The sequence below is a fragment of the Peromyscus maniculatus genome, chromosome 23 (genome assembly GCF_049852395.1).
Source record: "Peromyscus maniculatus bairdii isolate BWxNUB_F1_BW_parent chromosome 23, HU_Pman_BW_mat_3.1, whole genome shotgun sequence".
Taxonomy (NCBI): Eukaryota; Metazoa; Chordata; class Mammalia; order Rodentia; family Cricetidae; genus Peromyscus; species Peromyscus maniculatus.
In genome coordinates, this window is record NC_134874.1 from 44,082,947 (window position 1) to 44,107,055 (window position 24,109).

The 24,109-nt window shown below is 52.3% G+C and overlaps 1 protein-coding gene across 2 annotated transcripts; it reads left to right on the top strand.

Annotated features, from left to right (window-relative positions):
• The first annotated feature begins 277 nt into the window (after nt 1-277).
• Nucleotides 278-23,073, top strand: Amz1 (archaelysin family metallopeptidase 1). 2 transcript variants are annotated; one of them, XM_042268100.2, is made up of 7 exons: nt 278-414; nt 6,243-6,743; nt 10,209-10,376; nt 14,379-14,507; nt 14,785-14,954; nt 18,631-18,807; nt 21,521-23,073. In XM_042268100.2, exons 2-7 carry the CDS (start codon nt 6,440-6,442, stop codon nt 22,076-22,078), a joined length of 1,506 nt encoding a protein of 501 aa, XP_042124034.1. In that variant the 5' UTR covers nt 278-414; nt 6,243-6,439; the 3' UTR covers nt 22,079-23,073. The 2 variants fall into 2 exon arrangements, with proteins under 2 accessions (XP_042124034.1, XP_042124036.1); XM_042268102.2 differs by having other exon boundaries at nt 345-609.
• The last annotated feature ends 1,036 nt before the right edge of the window (nt 23,074-24,109 follow it).

The window sequence follows — 24,109 nt, forward strand, 5'->3', positions numbered from 1 at the left end:
TATATAGCTCAGATCGGCTGGGAGCCCTCAATCCGTCTGTCTCAGTGTCAGTTTTAGGATTACAGGCATGCCCCCCACCCCCAACCGCGGTTGAGTTTTCCTCTCGTGTCCTAGGCTGGCCTGGCTGTGCCGGCTTCTCCTCCTCGGGCTAGGAGATGAGCTCCTCTGAAGCACGTGTCGCTGGGAGTGTCAGTGTCCCACGTGCTCTTGAGCAGACATCAGAAGTCTGAGCGCCACTGGGGAGGGTGTGGCACCGTTTCCTACCGTTTCCTACCCGCCGTTCGCTCGCACTTTCCACCTGATCCCGCTTCAGTCCCTGCCTCGCGTGCTGACGTCACACCGGGGACAGTTTGGTCCCTCTGGCTCGCACACCAAGCTGCTCTAGGGCAGCTCCGGAGGGCACCGGGCTGCGAGGTAGGGGACGCGCTGAGAGCAGCCACAGGAGCGGGGACTAGGAAGGGACCTGGCAGGGGCCTGATGCCCGGGGTGGGTGCAGGTGGTGCTGCGGAGTGGGAATTGCAGCCGGCACAAGCCAGGGGGACGTCCGGGTGGTGGCGGCGTGTCCCTGTGCCGGGGACCGCGGGATGCTCACCGTGGACTTGGATAGAGGTGAGCTCCGGGGACCGGGATTTGATACATGTCACGCTGGTGGTCAGGTTCCAGATAGTTGGGAGCTGGGTTCCCAAGGGGCGGGGTGCCCACTCCCTGCCAGCTGCTCCCCGGGTCAAACAGCCTTGACATCTTCAGATAGGAGGCAATCAGGCTGTGGGAAAGCTCCCAGACGAAGGCATTTCCCAGCAAGGACTGGCTGGCTGTTGTGGGATGTCCCCAGAGAGGCGAAGTCTCTCGCTAGCTACCGGGCTGCTCCTCAGCCCGTGTCTGGGAGGGGTGGGAGTGACCGCTGGGTGATGTCACAGCTCCAGGAGAGTCGGGCTACCTGTCAGTCCAAAGAGCTGGTGCAGGAAGACTCCAAACTTGTCCAAAGCTCAGCCGCATAGACCTTTCACACTGCCTGGAAGGGAACTGGGTTGGAATCTGGGGTTCACAAGCGAGGGTAGGGTCTGCACAGGGGACTCCTCCCCCAGCCGTCTAAGCCCGGTTTCCGCTCTCCAGGCGCTTCCTATCCTGTATTTCCTTCTCCCTGGGGCTGCTTAAGCCGCCTTGAAGATTGGCCCTCAGTAAATGAACCGGCTGCAGCTGCTGGGCGTTTTTGTAGTCTCCAGAATAATAAGGAGCAAGCTTGATTCTTGTCCAAAGGGCAGGCATCTGCTGGATATGGTGAGGCAAGCCTGTAATTCTAGCCCTTGGAAGGCTGAGGCAGGAGAATTACTGCAAGTTCGAGGCCAGTCCAAACTACATGATAAATCCCTGTCTCAAAATAAAAATATAAATAAGGGAGGTGAACAAGTATGCGGGAGTTGGGTGACCCTATCTTGGTCACCTCAAGCTGCCTCTCTGGGGAGCTAGAGCCTGAGCAAGGATATGCATGCTGCCCCAGGGTTTGAGGAAAACACGACAGGGAGGGAGGCACCACAGAGAGAAGGAATTGAGGTAGAGCAGCCGGGGAGAGAAACCATTTCTTTGGAGTACGTGTCCTCTCATCACGAGACAGCCGTCCTCTAGGACAGTGGTTCTCAACCTTCCTTATGCTGCGACCCTTTAATACAGTTCCTTATGTTGTAGAGAGCACCAACCACATAATTATTTTGCTGCTACATCATAAGTGTAATTTTGTTACTGTTATGAATTGTAATGCGAACGTCTGATAGGTGATCTCTGGGGGTCAGGACCCACAGGTTGAGAACTGCAGGGAGCTCATGGCTTGGACCCCAGGACCTCCTGTCTCTCCCTGTGACCCATGACCAACCACGAGTGTTTCTGAGCTCCATGTTCCCTATCTGAAACGACAGTATCCCTCGCTCTTTGAGGTCTCAAGGCCCGTGGGACATGGGCAGGCTGCGGGCCAGCCACTGTCATGATGATTAGCAGGGGATGGCGACAGACCATGACAGACACAGAGGACAGCTCGGGGCCATCTTGGACGTTTGATTCTGAGGACGATCGGCATGGCTGAGAGGGTGGGCAGGCGGGTGGGCCGAGTGGGGTGGCCCTTCACAGTCCCTGCAGCTTTTTCTGTGGCTGCTTCGGCTGCTAGGACCACTTCCTGCAGCTTCTGTCTCTACGTGAAGTGTGTGGCCTTGTGAAGACTTGACACACAAGACGGAAAGACTGAGGTAGTGGCCAGGAGTGGGGATGGGGGCGTCTTCTAAGAACCCAGCCGATGATATGGCCACAAGGGCTGTTTGAGAGGAAATGCTGTCTGTGTAGACATCCAGGCTACCAGGCCCCAGAGAAAGACATGAGAAGGGACAGAGAGACTTGCTTACTCTGGTGCCCAACTCAGACCCAGCCTCCAGTCCCAGTTGGGAGGTGGTCCTCACCCCCCATCCCACATCCCATCATGCTCTGATGCTATTTGTTTTCCTACTTGTTGGTCTTGCTTTTTTTTTTTTTTTTTTTTTTTTTTGTGAGATAGGGTCTTCCAGGCTGGCCTCAAACTCGTGGTGATCCTCCTGCCTCAGCCACCCTAGTACATGTAGCATCCATCCAGTGTCATCTGGTGTGTGTTCCATTCCTCCAAACCCTGAATTGGGGGGGGGGGGCTGCCCCATGGTGCTCTGCATGGAGCAGAACACCGGGGTGATTTTCTGGTTGGGCTTCCTCCCGTCAAGGTGCTCTGAGCATGCGTGTGGGTACACGAGCAGCCCTCCCGAGTAGGAGGCAGGGGTCAGAACTGAAACAGCTGGTACTGGGATGAACATGGCCGAGCCAGTGAACTTTTGGTAAAAAGCAAGCTCTTGTGAGCTGGGTGTGTGGAACATGCCTGTAACCCCAGCCCTTAGGAGGCTGAGGCAGGAGACTTAATCCAGGCCTGCCTGGGCTACATAGTGAGACCCTGTCTCACCAACGATAAACTCTCATTTTCTGTGGTTTTGCCTGAGCAGGGGCTTTTGGCAGCAGCGAAGCCCCTGACTGGTATGTGTGGTGGTAAGAGGGGAACCGGATGCTGACAGGGAAGACCCTGTGGGTAGGAGAGGGTCCACAAGTCAAGATTAGAGGGAACTAAATCAGTAGTCAGGATCCAAGGAAGCTGTGCAACCCTGGACAGTTGGCTTCGCCTCTCCAAGCCTCAGTTTATTTGGCAATAAGATGGGTGAATATTGATAACCACACTTTAAGCTTGTCATAGAGGGTGAACAAAGTGTTGGATTAAAAATGGTCTTGGGCTGGGGAGATGGCTCAGTGGGTATCAGACCCTATAAAAGCAGGTGTAGTGGTCCACATTTGTAACCGTAGCACTGTTGTGGGGAGGTGGAGACGGGAGGATCCTCAGAGCTCGCTGGCCAGCCTGTCTAGCTGAATTAGTGAGCCTCAAGTTCAGTGAGAGACCCTGCCTCAAAAAATAACGTGGAGCATGACTGAGGAGGATACCTGACATTGACCTCTGGCTTCCAGGTGTGCAAGTACACACACACACACACACACACACACACACACACACACACATACATACACATACACACACATAACACACATATATACACACACATACACATACAAACACACACATACACACACACACACATACAAAATGGTCCCTGTGGGAGGCCAGCTCCCACCTTTTCAAGGGTTCCTATGAGGAAGAGAGAGGGATAAAAAATATTAGATAGAAAGAGAGACCTAGATAACAAGAAGAAAGACAGAAACACAGGATAGCTTCGGGAAGACCTGGGACATATACCCAATGGCCTTTTCCATTTACTCAAAAGGTCTTTTTATAACAATGCCAAGGGGCGGGGTAAAAGACCTCCCCCTTGCTAGATCAAAGTACACCACACAGCCAAGTGCAGACCCTTCCAAACACCTGGTAACCACATCCGTGGTCAAATCATCCCCTTATGTAGCCCTACTGTAGCCTAGATTCTCAGACCCTGAGTAATTTGGGCCTCCACAGATCCCAAAGGATTTTCTCTTTCCTTCCTTCCTTCCTTCCTTCCTTCCTTCCTTCCTTCCTTCCTTCCTCCCTCCCTCCCTCCTCCCTCCCTTCCTTCCCTTCTTTCCCCCCATCATTCCTTCCTTCCTTCCTTCCTTCCTTTTTTTCCCTCAAGACAGAAGTTTCTCTGGTCCTGGCTGTCCTGGAACTTGTTCTATAGACCAGACTGGCCTAGAACTCAGAGATCTGCCTGTCTTTGCCTCCTGAGTGCTGGGATTAAAGATATGCACCACCACCCAGCTCCTGAGGGATCTTTAGAATGGCAGATGAGGTAGATAAGATGTTGATCAGAGTGATTCAGAATGCCTGTAATACCAGGGTCTCCCTTCTTTTCTCCTCTTGAGGAAACTGTGAGGTAGAACCTCCTGGGCTACTCCAGAGAAATAACACATAGACCATTTCAAGTTGCAGGAGTAATTCTGAGACAAGTGGTGTGACTCAGTGGTAGAACACCTGCCTAGACTCCCCAGTGAGGGGCTGGGGTGTGGCTCAGTGGTAGAGCACCTGCCTAGAATCCCCCAGTGAGGGGCTGGGGTGTGGCTCAGTGGTAGAGCCCCTGCCTAGAATCCCTCAGTGAGGGGCTGGGGTGTGGCTCAGTGGTAGAGCCCCTGCCTAGAATCCCCAGTGAGGGGCTGGGGTGTGGCTCAGTGGTAGAGCCCCTGCCTAGAATCCCCAGTGAGGGGCTGGGGTGTGGCTCAGTGGTAGAGCCCCTGCCTAGAATCCCCCAGTGAGGGGCTGGGGTGTGGCTCAGTGGTAGAGCACCTGCCTAGAATCCCCCAGTGAGGGGTTATAGGTATGGCTCATCGATAGGGTTTACCTAGCCTGTATCAGGACACAGGTTCCATCTCTAGCACTGAAAGGAAGAAAGAAAGAAAGAAAGAAAGAAAGAAAGAAAGAAAGAAAGAAAGAAAGAAAGGAAGGAAGGAAGGAAGGAAGGAAGGAAGGAAGGAAGGAAGGAAGGAAAGATGAAGTAGCTACAACCTGGAGGGGCAATTCAGAGGCACAGCTCCTGGCTTAAGCTCGGGGTGCTGTGTTTGTGAGCAGGTCTGGGGCAGAGCAAGTTTTAAGTAGGTGGTGTGATTGGCATCCGGAAACAAAAATAGGTTGGTGAGATGTGTGAGGAGTCAGGTGCTTAGCAGCCTGCGGGGCCTCTGGGGCTGCATGCCTCCTCCCCTCTGGGAGCTGACCATGCTTGGGAGGAAAGGCAAGCAGCATCATGCCGAGCTGACCACGCTGAGATGCAAAATGAAGCCCAAAGCAGCCTGTTGCCGGAGCCAAGCCTGACCCGATGAAGGCACTCACGGGACAGCCCTCACTCCCAGGCAGGACTCTGGTTGACAGTGACCACAGCAGCTAGCAGCCCCTCCGCCTGTCCGCCTGGCCTCCAGTTACAGTCCGCTGTGTCCCGCACCCAGGCTGGCTCTTGACTGTTAGATGTGAGTCTTAGAGCCTTACTAACAGTCTAGAAACCAGAATCTGGGAGACACTGGGCTGCCTTCCCCCCCAGAGGACAGCCCCTGGGTGCACGGAAGGGCTCTTGAAAGGAAGGCTATGGTTTGGAAGGAAGGTCTGGGCACCTCCTTGAGGGAGCAGGGTGAGTTTTTGTGAGTGTGAAAAGCAGGAGGAGCAGGCTCCGGCTTTTCTGAAGGCGCCCTCCTAGCCTTGAAGGGTAGCCGCCTTCTTTACATGCCCCTTGCTTCTGAGGGCTCAAAGCAGAATTGGGGTCCTGTGGAAATACACCTCTATGAGGAAATAGGGCGCCTCTGGATTCAGTTCTGGGGTGGGGAGATGGCTCAGTGGGTAGAGCACTTGTCACACAAGCCTGGGGATCTGAGTTTGGATCCTCGACACCCATACGAAAAACTGAGGTGGCGTGTCTGCGGACTTGTTAGCCAGTCGGCTTGGTTGAGGTTCTAAGCTCCAGGTTCAGTCAGTGAGAGACTCTTTTTCCAAAAGTAAGGTGGAGAGTGACAGACTTGATGTCAACCTCTGGTGTCCACAGGCTTGCGTGCATGGACGCACGCACGCACGCACGCACGCACGCATCCCTTCTGACCTGGCTGGGGGAATGCTACCTCCTAGCGTAGATGGCGTCATTCTGACTCCAGTTCATAGAAAACTGCCTCTTGTCTGAGAGAGTCATTTGTGCTCAGGACAGTGACCATGGTGCCTCCTGTGTCCTCTGCAGGGTGTCAGCGGAGAAGTTCCAGCACAAGGCAGAACTGAGCCACACGGTCTGTCGGTTCAGTGTCCGTCTCCTGGGAGCCCTGAGTAGCTACTCCATCAGCCTGAGGGAAGGTTCTGGAAGAGACCGTGGCTGTCCCCTGGGAGATTCATGGGCCAGAGAAGGAGCTCCAGGGAGTGGCCAGGGGCCACACACACACCATGCTGCAGTGCAGACCCCCCCAGGAGTTCAGCTTTGGGCCCCGGGCCCTGAAGGATGCCCTGATCTCCTGCGATCTGGCCCTGAAGCAGCTCTACACCTCAGCCTTCTCCCCATCGGAGAGACTCTTCCTGTCTGAAGCCTACAACCCGCACCGGACCCTCTTCAGCACACTGCTCATCCACTCAGCCTTTGACTGGCTCCTGAGTCGCCCAGAGGCCCCTGAGGATTTTGAAACCTTTCATGCTTCCCTGCAGCTCCGGAAGCAGAGCCTGGCCCGGAAACACATTTATCTGCAGCCCATAGGTAGGAGAGCTGGGCTGGAGCCATCAGGGCTCCTGGGAGGGGGGCTTGGCTCAGCAATCAAGGCTCAGTGGTAGAGCACTTGCCTAGAATCCCCCAGTGAGGGGCTGGGGTGTGGCTCAGTGGTAGAGCACCTGCCTAGAATCCCCCAGTGAGGGGCTGGGGTGTGGCTCAGTGGTAGAGCACCTGCCTAGAATCCCCCAGTGAGGGGCTGGGGTGTGGCTCAGTGGTAGAGCGCTTGCCTAGAACCCCCCAGTGAGGGGCTGGGGTGTGGCTCAGTGGTAGAGCCCCTGCCTAGAATCCCCCAGTGAGGGGCTGGGGGTGTGGCTCAGTGGTAGAGCCCCTGCCTAGAACCCCCCAGTGAGGGGCTGGGGTGTGGCTCAGTGGTAGAGCCCCTGCCTAGAATCCCCCAGTGAGGGGCTGGGGTGTGGCTCAGTGGTAGAGCACCTGCCTAGAATCCCCCAGTGAGGGGCTGAGGTGTAGCTCAGTGGTAGAGCCCCTGCCTAGAATCCCCCAGTGAGGGGCTGGGGTGTGGCTCAGTGGTAGAGCACCTGCCTAGAATCCCCCCAGTGAGGGGCTGGGGTGTGGCTCAGTGGTAGAGCACCTGCCTAGAATCCCCCAGTGAGGGGCTGGGGTGTGGCTCAGTGGTAGAGCCCCTGCCTAGAATCTCCCAGTAGGAAACAGCCCCAGGCAGAGGTGACTTGAAAGAGATGGCTTGGGGTCTGCTGGGTACTCAGGTGGGACAAAGTGGCTTGCCCTTTTAGGATTCCCCATTCTATCTGTATGGGTCATTCAGATGTGTGCTCATAGTCCTTGTCATGACCTGGTCATAACCTACATTGCCCTACACCTATGCTGGGTGCTAAGGGGAGCGGTGGGTGCTCTGTGGGTGCTGAGGGCAGGGGCCCCTCATTTCACAGGCTGAAAGCTGAGGTTGGAGATGTTGCTGGCTTCCCAGCTGGTGGAAGAGCTAGGTTCTGGACGAGGTGAGATGTGAAGGCAAGTCCAGCTGGCCTCGTGATCTCTTCGAAGACACTGCACTGGGCATGGAGGGGACTTGGGGGTCCCCAGGACTCCTTCAGGTCTCCTCATCAGGCAGACACTAGAGGAAGTGGGGCACCAGGGCTGAGAATATGGCTCAGCCAGGTGCAGAGAGGCAGGGGGACAAGCTGGCCCTGTGTTCTCAGTATACCAAAGTTAGGAGGGCCCTAGCCGGCAGAGGGACACACAGGGCACTGTGGCTATTAGCTTTGTCACAGAGGACAGGGGGCACCTACTTTCTGAGACACTGCCATACTCTGCTTTGTCCCGCCCTTAGAATGGCACCTCAGTGGTCAGCCTGGGTTCTCCAGCAGTTCCTCCCTGCTGCTTAGACCAGAGTGCCACAGGTGCTGTGGTACCTGCTGCCCTGCATCCCAGAGCCTGCAGACTGCTCATGGCCACTTCAGAGTCCAGCCCCTCTGTCCATGTCATCTGTTGGGTCTGGGTAGGAGGGCTAGGGTGAGCCTAAGACCTGTCTTTTGCCCCCCTCCTCTTTCCATTCTTTCTTATTTTTAAATATGTGTATTTGTGTCTGTGAGTGGGTTTGTGCAGGTGAGCACATGTGCTTTCAGAGGCCAGAGATGTCTGATCCCCTTGGAGCTGGAGTTATAAGCAGCTGTGAGCTGCCCAACATGGGTGCTGGGAATTGAACCTGGGTCCTTTACAAGAGCAGTATGTGCTCTCAACCATTGAGCCATCTCTCCATCCCGTCCTCTGGGCTGGCCCTGAACTCATTATGACCTTAAACTCCTGACCCTCCTGCCTCTACCTCCTGAGTGCTGGGATTGCAGGTGTGCACCACCATGCCCAGCGTGTGCAGTGATGGGGATTACAGGTGTGCACCAGCATGCCCAGCGTGTGCAGTGATGGGATTACAGGTGTGCACCACCATGCTCAGTGTGTGCAGTGTTGGGATTACAGGTGTGCACCACCATGCCCAGCGTGTGCAGTGATGGGGATTACAGGTGTGCACCAGCATGCCCAGTGTGTGCAGTGTTGGGATTACAGGTGTGCACAACCATGCCCAGTGTGTGCAGTGCTGGGATTACAGGTGTGCACCAGCATGCCCAGTGTGTACAGTGCTGGGATTACAGGTGTGCACCACCATGCCCAGCATGTGCAGTGATGGGGATTACAGGTACGCACCACCATGCCCAGCGTGTGCAGTGCTGGAATTACAGGTGTGCACCACCATGCCCAGCGTGTGCAGTGATGGGGATTACAGGTGTGCACCAGCATGCCCAGCGTGTGCAGTGATGGGATTACAGGTGTGCACCACCATGCTCAGTGTGTGCAGTGTTGGGATTACAGGTGTGCACCACCATGCCCAGCGTGTGCAGTGATGGGGATTACAGGTGTGCACCAGCATGCCCAGTGTGTGCAGTGTTGGGATTACAGGTGTGCACAACCATGCCCAGTGTGTGCAGTGCTGGGATTACAGGTGTGCACCAGCATGCCCAGTGTGTACAGTGCTGGGATTACAGGTGTGCACCACCATGCCCAGCATGCGCAGTGATGGGGATTACAGGTGTGCACCAGCATGCCCAGCGTGTGCAGTGATGGGGATTACAGGTGTGCACCAGCATGCCCAGCATGTGCAGTGATGGGATTACAGGTGTTTACCACCATGCCCAGTGTGTGCAGTGTTGGGATTACAGGTGTGCACCACCATGCCCAGCGTGTGCAGTGCTGGGATTACAGGTGTGCACCACCATGCCCAGCGTGTGCAGTGCTGGGATTACAGGTGTGCACCACCATGCCCAGCATGTGCAGTGATGGGATTACAGGTGTTTATCACCATGCCCAGTGTGTGCAGTGTTGGGATTACAGATGTGCACCACCATGCCCAGCATGTGCAGTGCTGGGATTGCAGGTGTGCACCAGCATGTCCAGTGTGTGCAGTGATGGGGATTACAGGTGTGCACCACCATGCCCAGTGTGTGCAGTGCTGGGATTACAGGTGTGCACCACCATGCCCAGTGTGCACAGTGATGGGGATGGAATCCACAGTCCTGTGAGTGCTTGGTAAGCTTTCTATCAACTGAGCCCCAGCAGTGTTGGGGACCCTGCAGCCACTCACTCCTTATTTCCACCCTAGATCTGTGCCCTGTCCAAGTAGCATACAGTGAGCTATGCCCCTCCCTCCAGCAGCCCTTCCCTGCTCCAGATACCCTGGCTCACCGCTGCCAGCTGGTGTCCCCCTGCCCTAGCCAGGCTACCCTTCTCTTGGCCTGGGACCTGTTAGCGTCTAGCTATGCCAGCTGTCCTCTTCTGGTCAGCTTAGATGCCTTCACCCACCCTGAGTTACCGTGTAGGACTGTGATCCCTGCCCTGTCAGGAAACTGGCCTTTTTCACCCAAGGGGCCAGCATGAGCGAGGCTCACTGGGCAGGAGGTCCTGACAGGCTGATGTCTCTCTATTCACTAGATCTGAGTGAGGGGCTGCTGGGATGCCCCCTGCTGGACCACCTCCGAAGCTGTGCAGAGGCTTTCTTCCTGGGCCTTCGTGTCAAGTGCCTGCCCTCAGTGGCCGCTGCCTCCATACACTGCTCCTCAAGACCCAGTCAGGACACTGATGGGCTCCAGCTTCATACAGGTGAGCGAGGCAAGGTCGGGGGACAGCCTGGGGCTCCACTGTGCAGCAAGAGATACTTCTGGGGGTTGGGGATTTAGTTCAGTGGTAGAGCGCTTGCCTAGCAAGCACAAGGCCCTGGGTTCTGTCCTCAGCTCCAGAAAAAAAAGGAAGAAAAAAAAAAAAGAAAAAAAAAAGATACTTCTGGAAAGAAAAGTGAGAAGGAAGGAGCCCTGCAAAGGGAGGGAATGTTTTTGATGTGGTGTGTGTGTGTGTGTGTGTGTGTGTGTGTGTGTGTGTGTGTGTGTGTGTGTGTAAACCAGAGAACAACCTTAGATATCATTCCTCAGGAGCTGTACACTTTGTTTTCTTAATTTTTTTAAGATTTATTTTTATCTTTGTGTGCGTTGGTCTTTTGCCTGCATGTTTGTCTGTGTGAGGGTGCCTGATCCCTTGGACCTGAAGTTACAGACAGTTGCCATGTGGGTGCCGGGAATCAAACCCTGGTCCTCTGGAAGAGGAGCCAGTGCTCTTAACTGCTGAGCCGTCTCTCCAGCCCCGTCTCTCCAAGTCGGCCAGGCTGACTAACCAGTGATCGCCAGGCGTCCTCTTATCTCTGCCTCCCTGGTGCTGGGATTCCAGTCACAAGCAACCACTCCCGACTTAGATATACTTAAGACTTTTAAAGCCTTATTTACTTTCTCTTATGTGCATGAGTGTTTGCCTGCACGTATGTCTACACACCACATTCATGTCTGGTACCTGCCAAGGTCAGAAGGTCAGAAGAGGGCGTTAGATCCCCTGGAACTGGACTTATAGATGGTTATGAGTTACTGGTGGGACTGAACCCAGGTCCTCTGCAAAAAGCAGCCAGTGCTTTCAAAGCCTGAGCCATCTCTCCATCTCCTCTTCTGGCTTTAAAAATAATCATTATTCTTATATAAGTGTATACATGTATGCTTGTGTGAGTTTATGTAGATCCCATGCATGCCAGAGGCTTGAAGGCAACATATCCCATGGAACTGGAGTTACAGGAGGCTGGGAGACTCCATGAGGGTTCTGGGACTGAGGCAATTCTTCCACTCTTATCCGTTTTTGTGGATTTTAAAGACAGGAGCTCAGTAGCCCAGGCTGGCTTTCACCTTGTGATCCTCCTGCCTCAGCTTCTTGAGTGCTGAGATTAAAGGTACACACCGCAGTGCCCAGAGACTTACTAGTTTTGATTAATAGTGGGATGATATTAGTGAAATTATTAAGGCCACTCCATGTAGTTAAAAGGGAGGTTTATTTTGTGGGGTAACTTACAAGTGAAGGGATAGTTTACAGAGTCTGGGAAAGGCGTAGTGCAGTCCGGAGGTGTTCTCTGCTCGGTCTACCTGCAGCGTCCAGGGTCCAGGAACCAAGAGAGCCGGCACATCTGGATCTCGGGTCTTCAGGGTCCTCTCTTGGCCCCGCCTTGTAGGCGTGACAGTTACCGAAGCCTCAATGGGGGTTGGAACTTCCAGATCAAAGCTGGAATGGCTACCCACTATAGGATGCTTTTTTTGAAAAGCATTTCCTGGGAGAATCTATGTCCTGGGATAGTTTTCCTTCAGAGGGATTTTCTCTTCCCCATGTCTGGCCATGTATGTCAAAGGCATGATTCTTTTCTGGGCTGTTCTGTGACCCTTGGGGACAGTCTGCATCCTGTGTTGGGTGTGGAATTCAATGGCAGCAGACAGAGTAGGGAGTTATCTCTAGGGTCTGTTTCCTGCCTAAGAGCAGCCCAGATTCATCGCACTGTGGGCCGGGCTTCTCCTGGCCCTGCTTTCTTAGCTGGTGTCTGGCTCAGGAAAAGTTCATTGAGGTCAGTGAAGGGAGTAGTGCAGGCTAAGGCAGGAGGATTTAAGGTTTTAGACTTGCCTGGGCTACAGAATGAGTTGACACCAGCTTAAGCTACATACTAACAACCTGTTTTAAAAAGTAAAAAGAGGGTTGGGATGTGGCTCAGTGGTAGAGCACCTGCCTAGGATCCCCCAGTGAGGGGCTGGGGTGTGATTCAGTGGTAGAGCACCTGCCTAAAATCCCCCAGTGAGGGGCTGGGGTGTGGCTCAGTGGTAGAGCACCTGTCTAGAATCCCCCAGTGAGGGGCTGGGGTGTGACTCAGTGGTAGAGCACCTGCCTAGAATCCCCCAGTGAGGGCTGGGGTGTGGCTCAGTGGTAGAGCCCCTGCCTAGAATCCCCCAGTGAGGGGCTGGGGTGTGGCTCAGTGGTAGAGCACCTGCCTAGAATCCCCCAGTGAGGGGCTGGGGTGTGACTCAGTGGTAGAGCACTTGTATAGCACATGCAGGTCCCCAGAAACACTGAGAAAAATGTTTGTATGGTAGTTTTGTAGTAGTTTTGGTTACACCAAATATTCTGTCAAAAATCAGTTTACTTCTTTTGTTTTGTTTTAACGTTTTGTAGCCCTGGCTGGCCTGGAGTTCACAGCCTGTTTGCTGCCTTCAGAGTGCTGGCATTAAAGACTTGGCCACCATGCCTGGCCATTTTGAGACTTTTAAAGTCTCATCATGGTTAGACCATCTCTGCAGGACAGTAATGCACCCCACATTGCGGTTACCAGATCTACATCACCCTGTACTTTGGACTGTGAACATACCCCTCAGGCAGCCCCTCTTCCATCCCTCTCAGCCTCTGTCCTCCCGAATATAATGGTCTCGTGCTGGTCACAAAGCCCTGTGGTTACACGCTATCCACCTCCTTGAGTCTCAGTCCTCCTCACTTGGACTACTCCGTTCTCCATTAACGACCCCCCCCATCCCTCGTCTCCCTGTGTGATCCACACTTGCTTAAAGCCACCCACCCACTCAGTGGGGTGCAGCTGGGACACCCTCCCGCAGAGATGCATGCTGTTGGCGGTACCCGGAAGTCTCCGACTTCCCTCTTCCTTCCTCACTGGCCTGTGTGTTGCTCCAGCATGCTCTTTCCTCCCTGTGCTGTGTAAGGCTGTGGACGGGCTCCACTGGATGCCTCTGTAGCCGTGGCTTGCAGTTTCCCTGTCTTCTGTTGGTCTCCAGCTTGCTCTTCATGAAGGTGGTCATGGCCCCATTGACTTCTCCGCCCCTGTCCACAGCAGAGCTGGGGCAGCAATTCTGTCTAGTGCCCTTCCCCTCCCCCTTTGCAGTCCATCTCTTGGCTTTCCAGGGCCTCCCTGGCCACCTGGGTCTCCCTCTTCTCCCTCCCGCTGCCCTCGATGGCTGAGACACCATGCTGTGACCCGGACTCTCTGGACAATGCAGAGTCCTGGTCCTCCTAACACCTGTAATCGCAGCTGCAGGTCCCTCTTGCTGTTTGAGACAGCATGTTCCCAGGGCCTAGGGATGTGGATGTGGGGCACTTTGGGGATAACTGTTCAGCTACCTGTTCCCTCCTGGGTTCTTTCTTGTTGCCTCTGTGTGTGTGTGTGTGTGTGTGTGTGTGTGTGTGTGTGTGTGTGTGTGTGTAGAACAGAGGTCAATCTTGGTTAGGTCTTCTTCAGTCACTGACAACCTTGTTTTTTGAGACAGGTCCCTCACTGCCATGGACTTGCTAATTGGGCTAGTTGGACTGGCCGGTGACCCCAGGGATCCACCTGTCTCTGCTTCCCCAGGGATGGGATTACAAGCCGGGAGCAGCTTTCTTACATGGGTTCTGGAGTCAGAGCCAGGTTCTTGTGTTTGCATGGCGAACACTCTACTCACTTTTCTGAGTGATGTCCTCAGCCCCGGACCGCTCTTTCAACCTCTCCACGTGGAAGGCGATGGCCTTGCTGTGTCCAGATCGGCTCTCATGGCCCAGGAGACAGAGACCCCGGAAATGATGGGCCCTGGGGATCCACGGCCTGGCTCTCATGTCAGGCCCATGGCTCTCAGGCTGTCATATAGCTGCTCTGGGTTGGGTCTTACCAGGGATGTAGTTTGTCAGCATCCAGCTTTGAGAGGGGCTGCCAGATCAAGAGACAGACGGGAGGCTCTTCTGCCCACCCTGACCCCAGCCTTCTTCCTGCAGATGGCATCCTGTCCTTCTTGAAGAACAACAAGCCAGGAGATGCACTGTGTGTGTTGGGCCTCACACTGGCTGACTTGTACCCCCATGATGCCTGGACCTTCACCTTTGGCAGGTTCCTTCCGGGGCATGGTGAGCTGAGGTTCTATCAACTCTTGCCCAGGAGGCAGAGTGGTGTGGTCCCAAGGCCCACCAATGCCGGGGGTGGTGTACATGTGCCCCAGCCCCCGGGTGATTTGTGTGCACGAACTTGAGCCTATGTTCTCACTAGGCCTGGGCATGGTCCTCGGAGCTGACTGCACATGGCAGGGCCGGAGGATGAGTTTCTCTTCGGGCTGTCCTGGGCTGCAGGGAATGCTGGGATGGGTCCCTTGAGCCATGACTGTCCCTTCTTCTGGCCTCTCCCCAGAAGTGGGCGTGTGCAGCTTTGCTCGGTTCTCTGGGGAGTTCCTGCAGGCCGGGCCCAGTGTTCCAGACCCAGCTCTGCTGGAGGCGGCAGCAGATGGCCCTGAGACACTGCCACACGAGGGAGGCCGGACCCTGTGCTTCAGCGCCCTGGGCATGGTTCAGTGCTGCAAGGTGAGCATGGGCAGGGACGATCAAAGCCAGGAGCCCCCGGCAGAGTCAGGGCTAAAAGGTGGACGGCCTTGCTTTTCATTGAATTCAGTGGCTGCCCCTTGAGCCACTGCTGTCCTAATGGGCAGCTGCAGCTCAGCAGCTCCCAGCATCCGTTCAGCCGCACTGGCCGCAGCCGGGCGGGAATTCTGGTCCCTCAGGCGCCAGCTCTACCATGGCCACTAAAGGAAACTTTATCTAGATCTCTACCCCTTTATAGAACTCAGAAGTCACAGGTCGAGGTGAAATTCTGCCGGCTCAGAGAGGTTGAATAGCAAGTAGCTCACCTCTTCTCCTTGCTCGAGTCTCCTGAAAAACCAGGTGTCCTTCCGCTCAACCTCCACTTCAGAACCCTAGCTACATATGGTTCTCCCTACCACTTCCTGTCAGCTAGTCACTGACTCAGCCTCCTGACCCTTGGTTCATTTTATTTAATAAAACAAATGTAATATGTCTTTGAACTGTTAACAAAAACAGCAGAAAAAAATGTAACACACTTTAATATTCCACATTTCCCCCTTTTTGTCTAAATAAAAATGAAAGGTTTTAACTTTAACATAGTGCAACTAACTATATGCAACAAAAACAGTTATCAAGAATTAATTTACAACTTTCAGTCCATTTGCATTTAGCAAATTCAGAGAAAACACTTCACCATCCATCCCATCTTAGTGACTCCAAAGTCACTACACTACTAATTACATCTAATTCACTTTCTTTCATAATTGAAACTCCAACTATAACTATCTAGTCTTCAGCTCCATCCAAGACCCCAGAAGGATATAATATTACCTGAGTAAAGAGGAAGTGCATTGCAAGCAACTTCCAAGACTTTAGAAATGAGACATCTGACTGCCTAGACAGTCATCCAAAGTCCCTCTGCAATGTTGGGTCATCCATCTTCAGCCTATAGGCCTAGAGTACCTAGCAGACTTTTTAGTGAAGCACGAAATTTGAAGGACTATCCTGCCTTGTTTTGGCAAAGTTCGTCAGTCACGTTCCTGTGGGTCCTGCATGTCCGGTCTGTATGGCACACAATCCAGCAGTCAAGGCAAAAGCAGTTTCTTGACCAAATGGCTAATCTTGCCACAATGAAAGTAAACTCCTATGGAGTTTCTTCAATGCTCATCATTCTCTTATGAAGTAAATTGGTGCTGCCAGGAGCAGATGTGTCTCATTGTCATAAAAAGCCCCAAGTTAATAAAACATTCTAAATGCCATACTCTATAAGTCTTTGAAGTGTTTGAAGACCATTTATCTATCTAAAATATATCTCTGTATGATCTATAAAACATGTCTAACATATTTACAAATTTGATTGTTATAGATGACTACTAACTTAGGTTTCTTGATTATCCTAAATAGTTTGTAATAGCTTTAAAAAACTAGAACTTATTTTATATTTTTAAATGACCTGCATAGGTACAATAACTTAAACAGGGTAGAAACATATATACAGTGTAAAAAGCAACTTTAAATTTGTATCAATATATTATATTCCCCTAAATGATAACACACATTCATAACCTACCAAATAACCAAAAGCCACCCACACCCCTCTTGGGAATGTGGGTGCCATGCTCTCCAAACTGCTTCCTGCTGTCTGTGAGTGGAAGACATCTTTAGGGTCCCTGAGAAAATTTGACATAATGGCCAAGTCCTGGGAAGACCAGCAGTAACCTTTGCTGATATTTATCACCTGTTAAGATTAAGAGGTCTTTCCTGATCAAACCATATTAACCTGGAAGGAATTCACAGCCTCTCATTTCCTGTAGAAACAAAAGCAAAACCTCTCCTCCAAAGCGTTTTTGATTTCCATTTAACAAATACATTTTTTGACTTCCATTTTAAAGTTAAGGCATTCCTAAAGTATGTAGGCTGGTTTATGTCATCAGTCCCTCTTTCAATTCCAGGTCTTTTAGCAACTGTCCTTTGCTTATCAGCATTCAAAAAATTCAAAATCGACACAATACTATACAGGATGCAGACTCTGTGTATTTCCCATCTTTATGTGGTTTTTTTTCTTTTACTGTCTCTTTAAAGACTATATTATTTTAATCTACTTATTTCTTTCTATGACTGTCTATAACCATTTTCTTAATTTTTTTTTTTTTTTAAAGATTTTTTTTTTTTTTATTTATTATGTATACACACACCAGAAGAGGCCACCAGCTCCCACTATAGATGGTTGTGAGCCACCATGTGGTTGCTGGGGATTGAACTCAGGACCTCTGGAAGAGCAGCCAGTGCTCTTAACCTCTGAGCCATCTCTCCAGCCCCATTTTCTTAATTTTTTAAAAAGATATATATATATATATATATATATATATATATATATATATATATATATATATATATATACAGTGATCTGGCATGTATGCCTACATGCCAGAAGAGGGCACCAGATCTCATTGTAGATGGTTGTAAGCCATCATGTGGTTGCTGGGAATTGAACTTGGGACCTCTGGAAGAACAGCCAGTGCTCTTAACCTCTAAGCTATTTCTCCAACCCAGTTGTAGGTGGGTTTTTTTTTTAAACTTAGCTTTTTTTATGTTCCTGCTGCTCAAGGGCTTGCCATAAGCAGAACTCTTTTTTTCCCCAAAGATTTATTCATTTTATGTATATGAATGCTCTATCTGCATGTACACTTTATTCCAAAAGAGGGCATCAGATCCCACTAGAGATGGTTCTGTGCCACCATGTGGTTGCTGAGAATTGAACTCAGGACCTCTGGAAGAGCAGTCAGTGTTCTTAACCGCTGAGCCATCTCTCCAGCCCAAGGCAGAACTCTTAAAGGAGATGTGAAGTTTGAGCCTCATGTTGGTACACCAAAATGGTTTGTTTGTTTGTTTGTTTTTAAACTCTTTGACCCTTTTGGGGGCCTGCCACCCAGCTCCCAAATAAATCACATAGAAACTTATTCTTTCTTATAAATGCCCAGCCTTAGCTTGGCTTATTTCTAGCCAGCTTTTCTTAAATTATCCCATCTACGTTTTGCTTGTGGCTTTTTCCTTTTCTTACTTCTGTAATCTTACTTTCACTCTTACTCAGTGGCTGGCCCCTAGTGTCCTCCTCTCCTTGTTCTTTGCTTCTCCTCCTATTTATTCTCTCTGCCTGCCAGCCCTGCCTATCCTTTCTCCTCCTTCCTTATTGGCCGTTCAGCTCTCTTAGAGCAATCAGGTGTTTTAGACAGGCAAACTATCACAGCTTCACAGAGTTAAACAAACGCAACATAAAAGAATGCAACACACCTTTGCATCATTAAACAAATGTTCCACAGCATAAACAAATGTAACACACCTTAAAATAATATGCCACAACAGTCCTTCACTTTACGGAGTGAGAAAACCAAGGCTCAAAGACCCTAAGTGTTCAAGGCCACACAGCCATGAACCTACAGGGTTCTGGGATCTGGTCCCTGGTCTGGCTGGCTGCTAAGCTTCCTCATGCTGTGTGGCTTCTTAGAGCTATCTATCATCAGGGAGGATGCAGTGCGGGGGATGCGTGGATCCTGCCCAGGGATCTTCATTACCCAAGGTACTGGACTTCTAGGGTTGCCCAGCCAGCTCAGGTATCCCTGGGCGGGAGTTACTGGGTGCTGAGACTGTGAGGCAAGGCCATGGTGTCATTTCTTCTCAGGTCACCTGCCATGAGCTCTGCCACCTCCTGGGCCTGGGGAGCTGTCGCTGGCTCCGCTGCCTCCTGCAGGGTGCACTTAGCCTGGATGAGGCCATAAGGAGGCCCCTAGACCTCTGTCCCATCTGCCTACGGAAACTGCAACACCTCCTGGGTTTCAGGCTCCTGGAGAGGTATAAGGTGAGTGTGTGGGGTGTGGGGCAGCCACCCCAAGGCAGTGGGAGGGGACAGGTTCAGGACCTGGATCTGTGTGCAGGAGAACCAAAGGACACGCATGCACCATCACTCCTGGGGAGGGGGCTGCAGGCTTTTCTGGCCGATGAAACACCCGGGGTGGTGTCAGTGACGTCAGGCTGCAGTGGGGGAGGAGGGCAATGGTCCCCCATGAAGCGCTGTATTTACAGAGCTCAGGTGAGGGCCCCCTCCCCCACATCTTCCCCATGTCCTCTTTCCTCTCCTTGCTCCTTGGTGGACACTGGGGGGTCTTGTACCCAGAGGCAGTACAGTCCCTGGGAGAAAGGGGATGCACACCAAGCTGGTGTCCAGAAGGGTAAACAGCCGCAGAGCCCTTCTTGGCTGAGCTGGTGAGGGGATGCTGCCCTCTGCTGTCAGCATGCAGTATTGCTGCAAGCATTCCTTGCCACATCCCACCCGCACCCCCCTTTATCCCCGTGGGAAGGCTTGTTTGCAAACTAGGACACTTGGCTCAGGGTTCCGAGATCAAAGGCAAGTGCTGCCTGATTTTCTTATTTGAAGTCCACCTTTGGTTGAAATCAAGTTCAAGTTTTCAGTGCAGAGAGGAGCTATTCCTGTCTGTGTAAAAATTGGCTGTATTCAGCGTCTAGGCTCAGCTTACTCGGTGTGGGAAGCCTCCCTCCCCTCAAGTTTTTTCTTTTTTAATTTTTATAAAGATTTATTTAGCCAGCCAGGTGTGGTGGTGCACGCCTTTAATCCCAGCACCCAGGAGGCAGAGGCAGATGGATCTCTGTGAGTGTGAGGCCAGCCTGGTTTGCATAGTGAGTTCCAGGACAGCCAGGGCTACATAGTGAGACCCTATCTCGAAGGAAAAAAAAATTGATTTTCATTTTCGTGTGTATTTGCCTACACGTATGTCTGTGCACCATCTGTGTGCCTGGTGCCTATGGAGGCCAGAAGAAGATCCTCTGAGACTAGAGTTACAGATGCCACGTGGATGACGGGAATCGAACTTGGGTCCTTTGGAAAAATAACTAGTACTCTTAACTGCTGAGCTATCTCTCCAGCTCCCCCTCAGTTTTAGAAACTCATTAATTCATTTATTTATTTATGCACAGGTGTGCCATGGTGTACATATAGAGTTGAGAAGACAAGTCACGGGGTCAAACTCAGCCTTGGTGGCGAGGGCCCCTTTGAACTGGGGTATCCTGCCCCTCCCTGCAGGTCTGTGGTAGAGTTGCTGTCAGAGTAAGCCAGGGACTGAGTTGGCACCCTGGGGTGGCCAAGGCCTTCTGGGGATAGGGCATGGGGACCTGAGGGACTCTGGCCTTCCTGGCTGTCACAGGAGGTGGAGTCTGCTCACTGTCACTAGGACAGTCCCTGGGGATTCTGATAGGGGACACAGAGCTAACTTAGGCATAGCTTCACAGCAGAGTTGGGACATGCTGCATCCTGTCACACGAGGGTGTCCATCTTGGGATGTACCATAGGATGCTAACGTCACAACACAGCTGACAGTAGGTGGCATTCAGGGGTGGAAAGTGTGCTGACTCTTCCCTTTGGCTTAAAGGGTTAACTCCAAACTACAGAGACAGCTCAGTGGTTGAGAGCAGTTTGATTCCCAGTACCCATGTCTAGTGGCTTACAACTGCTAGTTAATTCCAGCTCTTTTGGCCTTGTGGGTACCTGCATGCATGGGGTGCACATATATGCACTCAGGCACATATATGTACATATAAAATAAATACATTTTTTTGGTTTGTTTTCTTGAGACAGGGCCTCAACTGAACAGCTCTATCTGTCCTGGAACTCACTCTATAGACCAGGCTGGCCTTAAGCTCACAGAGATCCACCTGCCCCTGCTTCCCAAGTGCTGGGATTAAAGGCATGTACCACATGCCTGGCTAAATATTTTTTTAAAAAAGAAGGGAAAAAAATAAACAAACAAATAAATAAAATTAAAAAAGGAGGAAAACAAAGTTTTACCTCTAGGGGCTGGGAAGATGGCTTAGGAGTATGAGGACCTGAATTTGGATCCTTGGCACCTATGTAAAAAGTTGGGTATGGCCAGCTGGTGGTGGTGCACGCCTTCAATCCTCGCACAGAGGCAGGCGGATCTCTGAGTTCGAGGTCAGCCTGGTCTACAGAGCGAGTTCTAGGACAGCTGGGACTACACAGAGAAACCCTGTCTTGAAGCCTTCCCTGCCCCAAAGAAGTTGGGTGTGGTGGTGTCCATTATCAACCCTTGTGCTGGGGAGGCAGAGACAGGAGGACCCCGGAAGCTCGCTGCCCAGCCAGCCTAACCATGGCGAGCTCTAGGTTCAGTGAGAGACTCTGTCTCAAAACACAAGGTGCAAAATGAGCATGTGTGGTGTTGACCTCTGACCTCTACATGCATGTGTGTGCCCCCCCCCCCAACTTGCATGCACACGAGGACACACAAAGTTCAGATTAACTATAATCTTCATGTAATTTCTCTCTGAGCAATGGCTGGTTAACATAACTAGCTTGCCGAGTGCCTGTAAAAGGTGCCTTCTGGGAGTTGGGAGGTCCAGCTCGGCTGTGGCCTGGACTCCAGTCCTCAGATAGGCCAGCTCAAGGGCCCTTATGGGCTCCAGCCTCCTGCGGGCCCTGGGGTGGTCTCCAGCAGCTCCCTGACTAAACAGCAACCCCAGTCTATATATGTCTCTTCCCACAGAGACTCCACACTTGGACCCGGGCGACGGTGGAGATGTGGTCTGGCCAAGAGGCCGGGGAACCGTCTGTGTCAGAGGACACCCTGCCCTTCAGTGCTGACTCAGGCATGGGCTGCGAGAGTGACACAGAGCCTGTCACCAGCCCATCAGAGCCAGTAACCCCTGATGCGTGGAGTCATGTCTTCCCTGAAGGGCCTGAACCGGGGTCTGAGGATGGCCTGAGCTCTCTGGTGGCCTCAGAAGTGTTGCTGAAACTCGGGGGCCCCGTGGAGGCCATCGAGGAGTATGGACAGTGGCTGGATGCATGTATCCAGGCCCTGGAGAGGGAAGTGGCGGAAGAGGAGCTGGTCCAGGTTGATGCAGCTGTGGATGCCCTGGGCCGGTGGGAGATGTTCACAGGGCAGCTCCCAGTCACCAAGCCGCACCTGCCCTGTGGCAAGGACAATGTGGGGCTGCGCAGGGTCCTGGAGGACAAGTTATTTTCCCTGAGGCGGCGGCTGAGCTCTCGAAGACTTGCCAAGGCCAGTTCTTCCCACTGCCACCGGGGGACAGAGAATTAATGCAGAGAGATGGACTATCCAATACAGTGAAGTCAGCTCCTGGCATTTTTTTTCTGAAGATACCAACAGACCATGCCTGCCCAGTGACTGAGGGCACTCTGGTATCTTCAGGGTTAAAAGAAATGTCCGCCGGGTGGTGGTGGCGCACACCTTTAATCCCAGCACTCGGGAGGCAGAGCCAGGCGGATCTCTGTGAGTTCGAGGCCAGCCTGGGCTACCAAGTGAGTTCCAGGAAAAGGCGCAAAGCTACACAGAGAAACCCTGTCTCGAAAAAAAAAAAAAAAAAAAAAAAAGAAATGTCCCCAGAAGCTGAAGAAAAGCTCCTTGGGTGCTTGACTACTGAGTCCCCGTGTTATGTGGTCTGAAGCTATGGCTGAGGCAGGAGTTAGCCAAATGCTTCTTCTTCCCTACAGGAGGGGCTCTGGTCTGTCTAATTACTCACAGCCGGAGCTCTGGACCACCCGATGGCACGGGTTATGTGGCTATGTGTATGTTTCTCTGTGTGTGTCTGTGCACATGAGTGCAGCTGCCTAGAGAGGCCAGAAGAGGGCGTCTGAATCCCTGGATGCCATGACGGGAAGTTGTGAGCCACCCTTTGTGGGAGCTTGCAATTGAACTCAGGTCCTCTGCAAGTGCTGAACACACCTTTGATGTCTGAGCCATGTGTCCAGCACTGTCTCTTTTCAATCTTTTGTCACTCACACGGGGTTCTTTTCTGTGGCTGGAGGGATTTTCTCCTAGAGAAATTTGTGCCCTGTGAGGTTGGCCATTTCTTCAGAAAGAAGTGGGGTGATGGGGTGACTAGTGTGCAGGTTCATGGGGTTGGGCATAGAAGGCAGAGCTGCCCCTTCTCCAGCCCTGAGGCTGCTGCTGCTGCTGTCACTACCAGTTAGGCCAGTGTGGAGGTGGCGGCTCGGCTCTTCTTTGATGGCATTTTTCCTGTCTCAGTCTATACACTCCTGACAGAAGAAGGGTATTAAAATTATTCATCCACAGCTGTGTTTTTCCCCTTTGTTTCTGTGCCGTGTAATGTTGAAGTTCTTTTGCACACACACACACACACACACACACACACACACACACACACACACACTGATTGTTTTCCTAAAGTGACCCTCATTGTTCTCTAATGTCCCAGCTGGCTAGCAATGCCAGTCTCACTATCCCGAGAGCGGAGGAGGGTGGGGGTCTTGGCAAGTAGAGCGGAACGTGTGCATCTGGTGAGTGGCTGTGTTAGTCTCCTTTTCACCGCTGTGACAAAAGGCCCAAGGCAATCGACAATAGAGATTTGTTCGGGCTCAGGCTTCTGAGGACTGCTCTGTGGTGGGCTGGCCCCACGGCTTTTAGTCTGTGGTGAGGGAGAACATCACTGTGGGTGGAGAGCGTGTGGAGAGATGCTCACCTTACCAGGAAGCAAAGCAGAAGGGCCAGAGAACTACCTACCCTTTAAGGGAATATCCCCACTGATTGCTTCCTGCCAGGCTCCTCCTGCAGGTTCCTCCTGGTTCCTATCACTACCCCCTCATGGTTTTGTTTTCTTTTTGTCTTTTCCCTTTTGAGGTAAGGTCTCAGTAGCCCAAGTTCATGTCTAACTCACTGTGTAGCCAAGGACGACCTTGGGGTTCTGGCCCTCCTGCCTCCTTAGCTTCACGCTGCTGGGTCTCGCACACCGTGTGTTGTCAGGGCACCCACTGCATGCTTCCTTATGCTTTCTGGCTTTATTGGGTGAGCAGCAGAGCCTGGACGATGGCTGTGGATACCTCTTCAGCTGCCCTGATGTCCCCTCTTCTGCCTGGAGCCCAGGCTCCCATCAGGGAGGAAGGCAGGCCTGCATTATGTTCCTGTTCATGACAGGAACTGTTGGGGATGGGAGATGGAGTTTCACCTCGTGGCCAGGGCATGAGTAGGGAGGGGCTGCTGTCCTGAGAATACTGCCCCCTAGGACACAGACCTTTGTGGATGAGAAGACCCTCCATCATGCGGTGGGTTAGCTGGAGAGCTGGGTAAAGCTAAAGTCCAAACTTGGATCCC

What these genes read in the sequence shown, in the direction of transcription:
- Amz1 (XM_042268100.2), top strand. Translation starts at nt 6,440, where the DNA reads ATGCTGCAGTGCAGACCCCCCCAGGAGTTCAGCTTTGGGCCCCGGGCC. An exon ending in TGGGCTCCAGCTTCATACAG is followed by an intron (nt 10,377 to 14,378) that starts GTGAGCGAGGCA and finishes TTCTTCCTGCAG; the next exon opens with ATGGCATCCTGTCCTTCTTG. An exon ending in GGCTCCTGGAGAGGTATAAG is followed by an intron (nt 18,808 to 21,520) that starts GTGAGTGTGTGG and finishes CTCTTCCCACAG; the next exon opens with AGACTCCACACTTGGACCCG.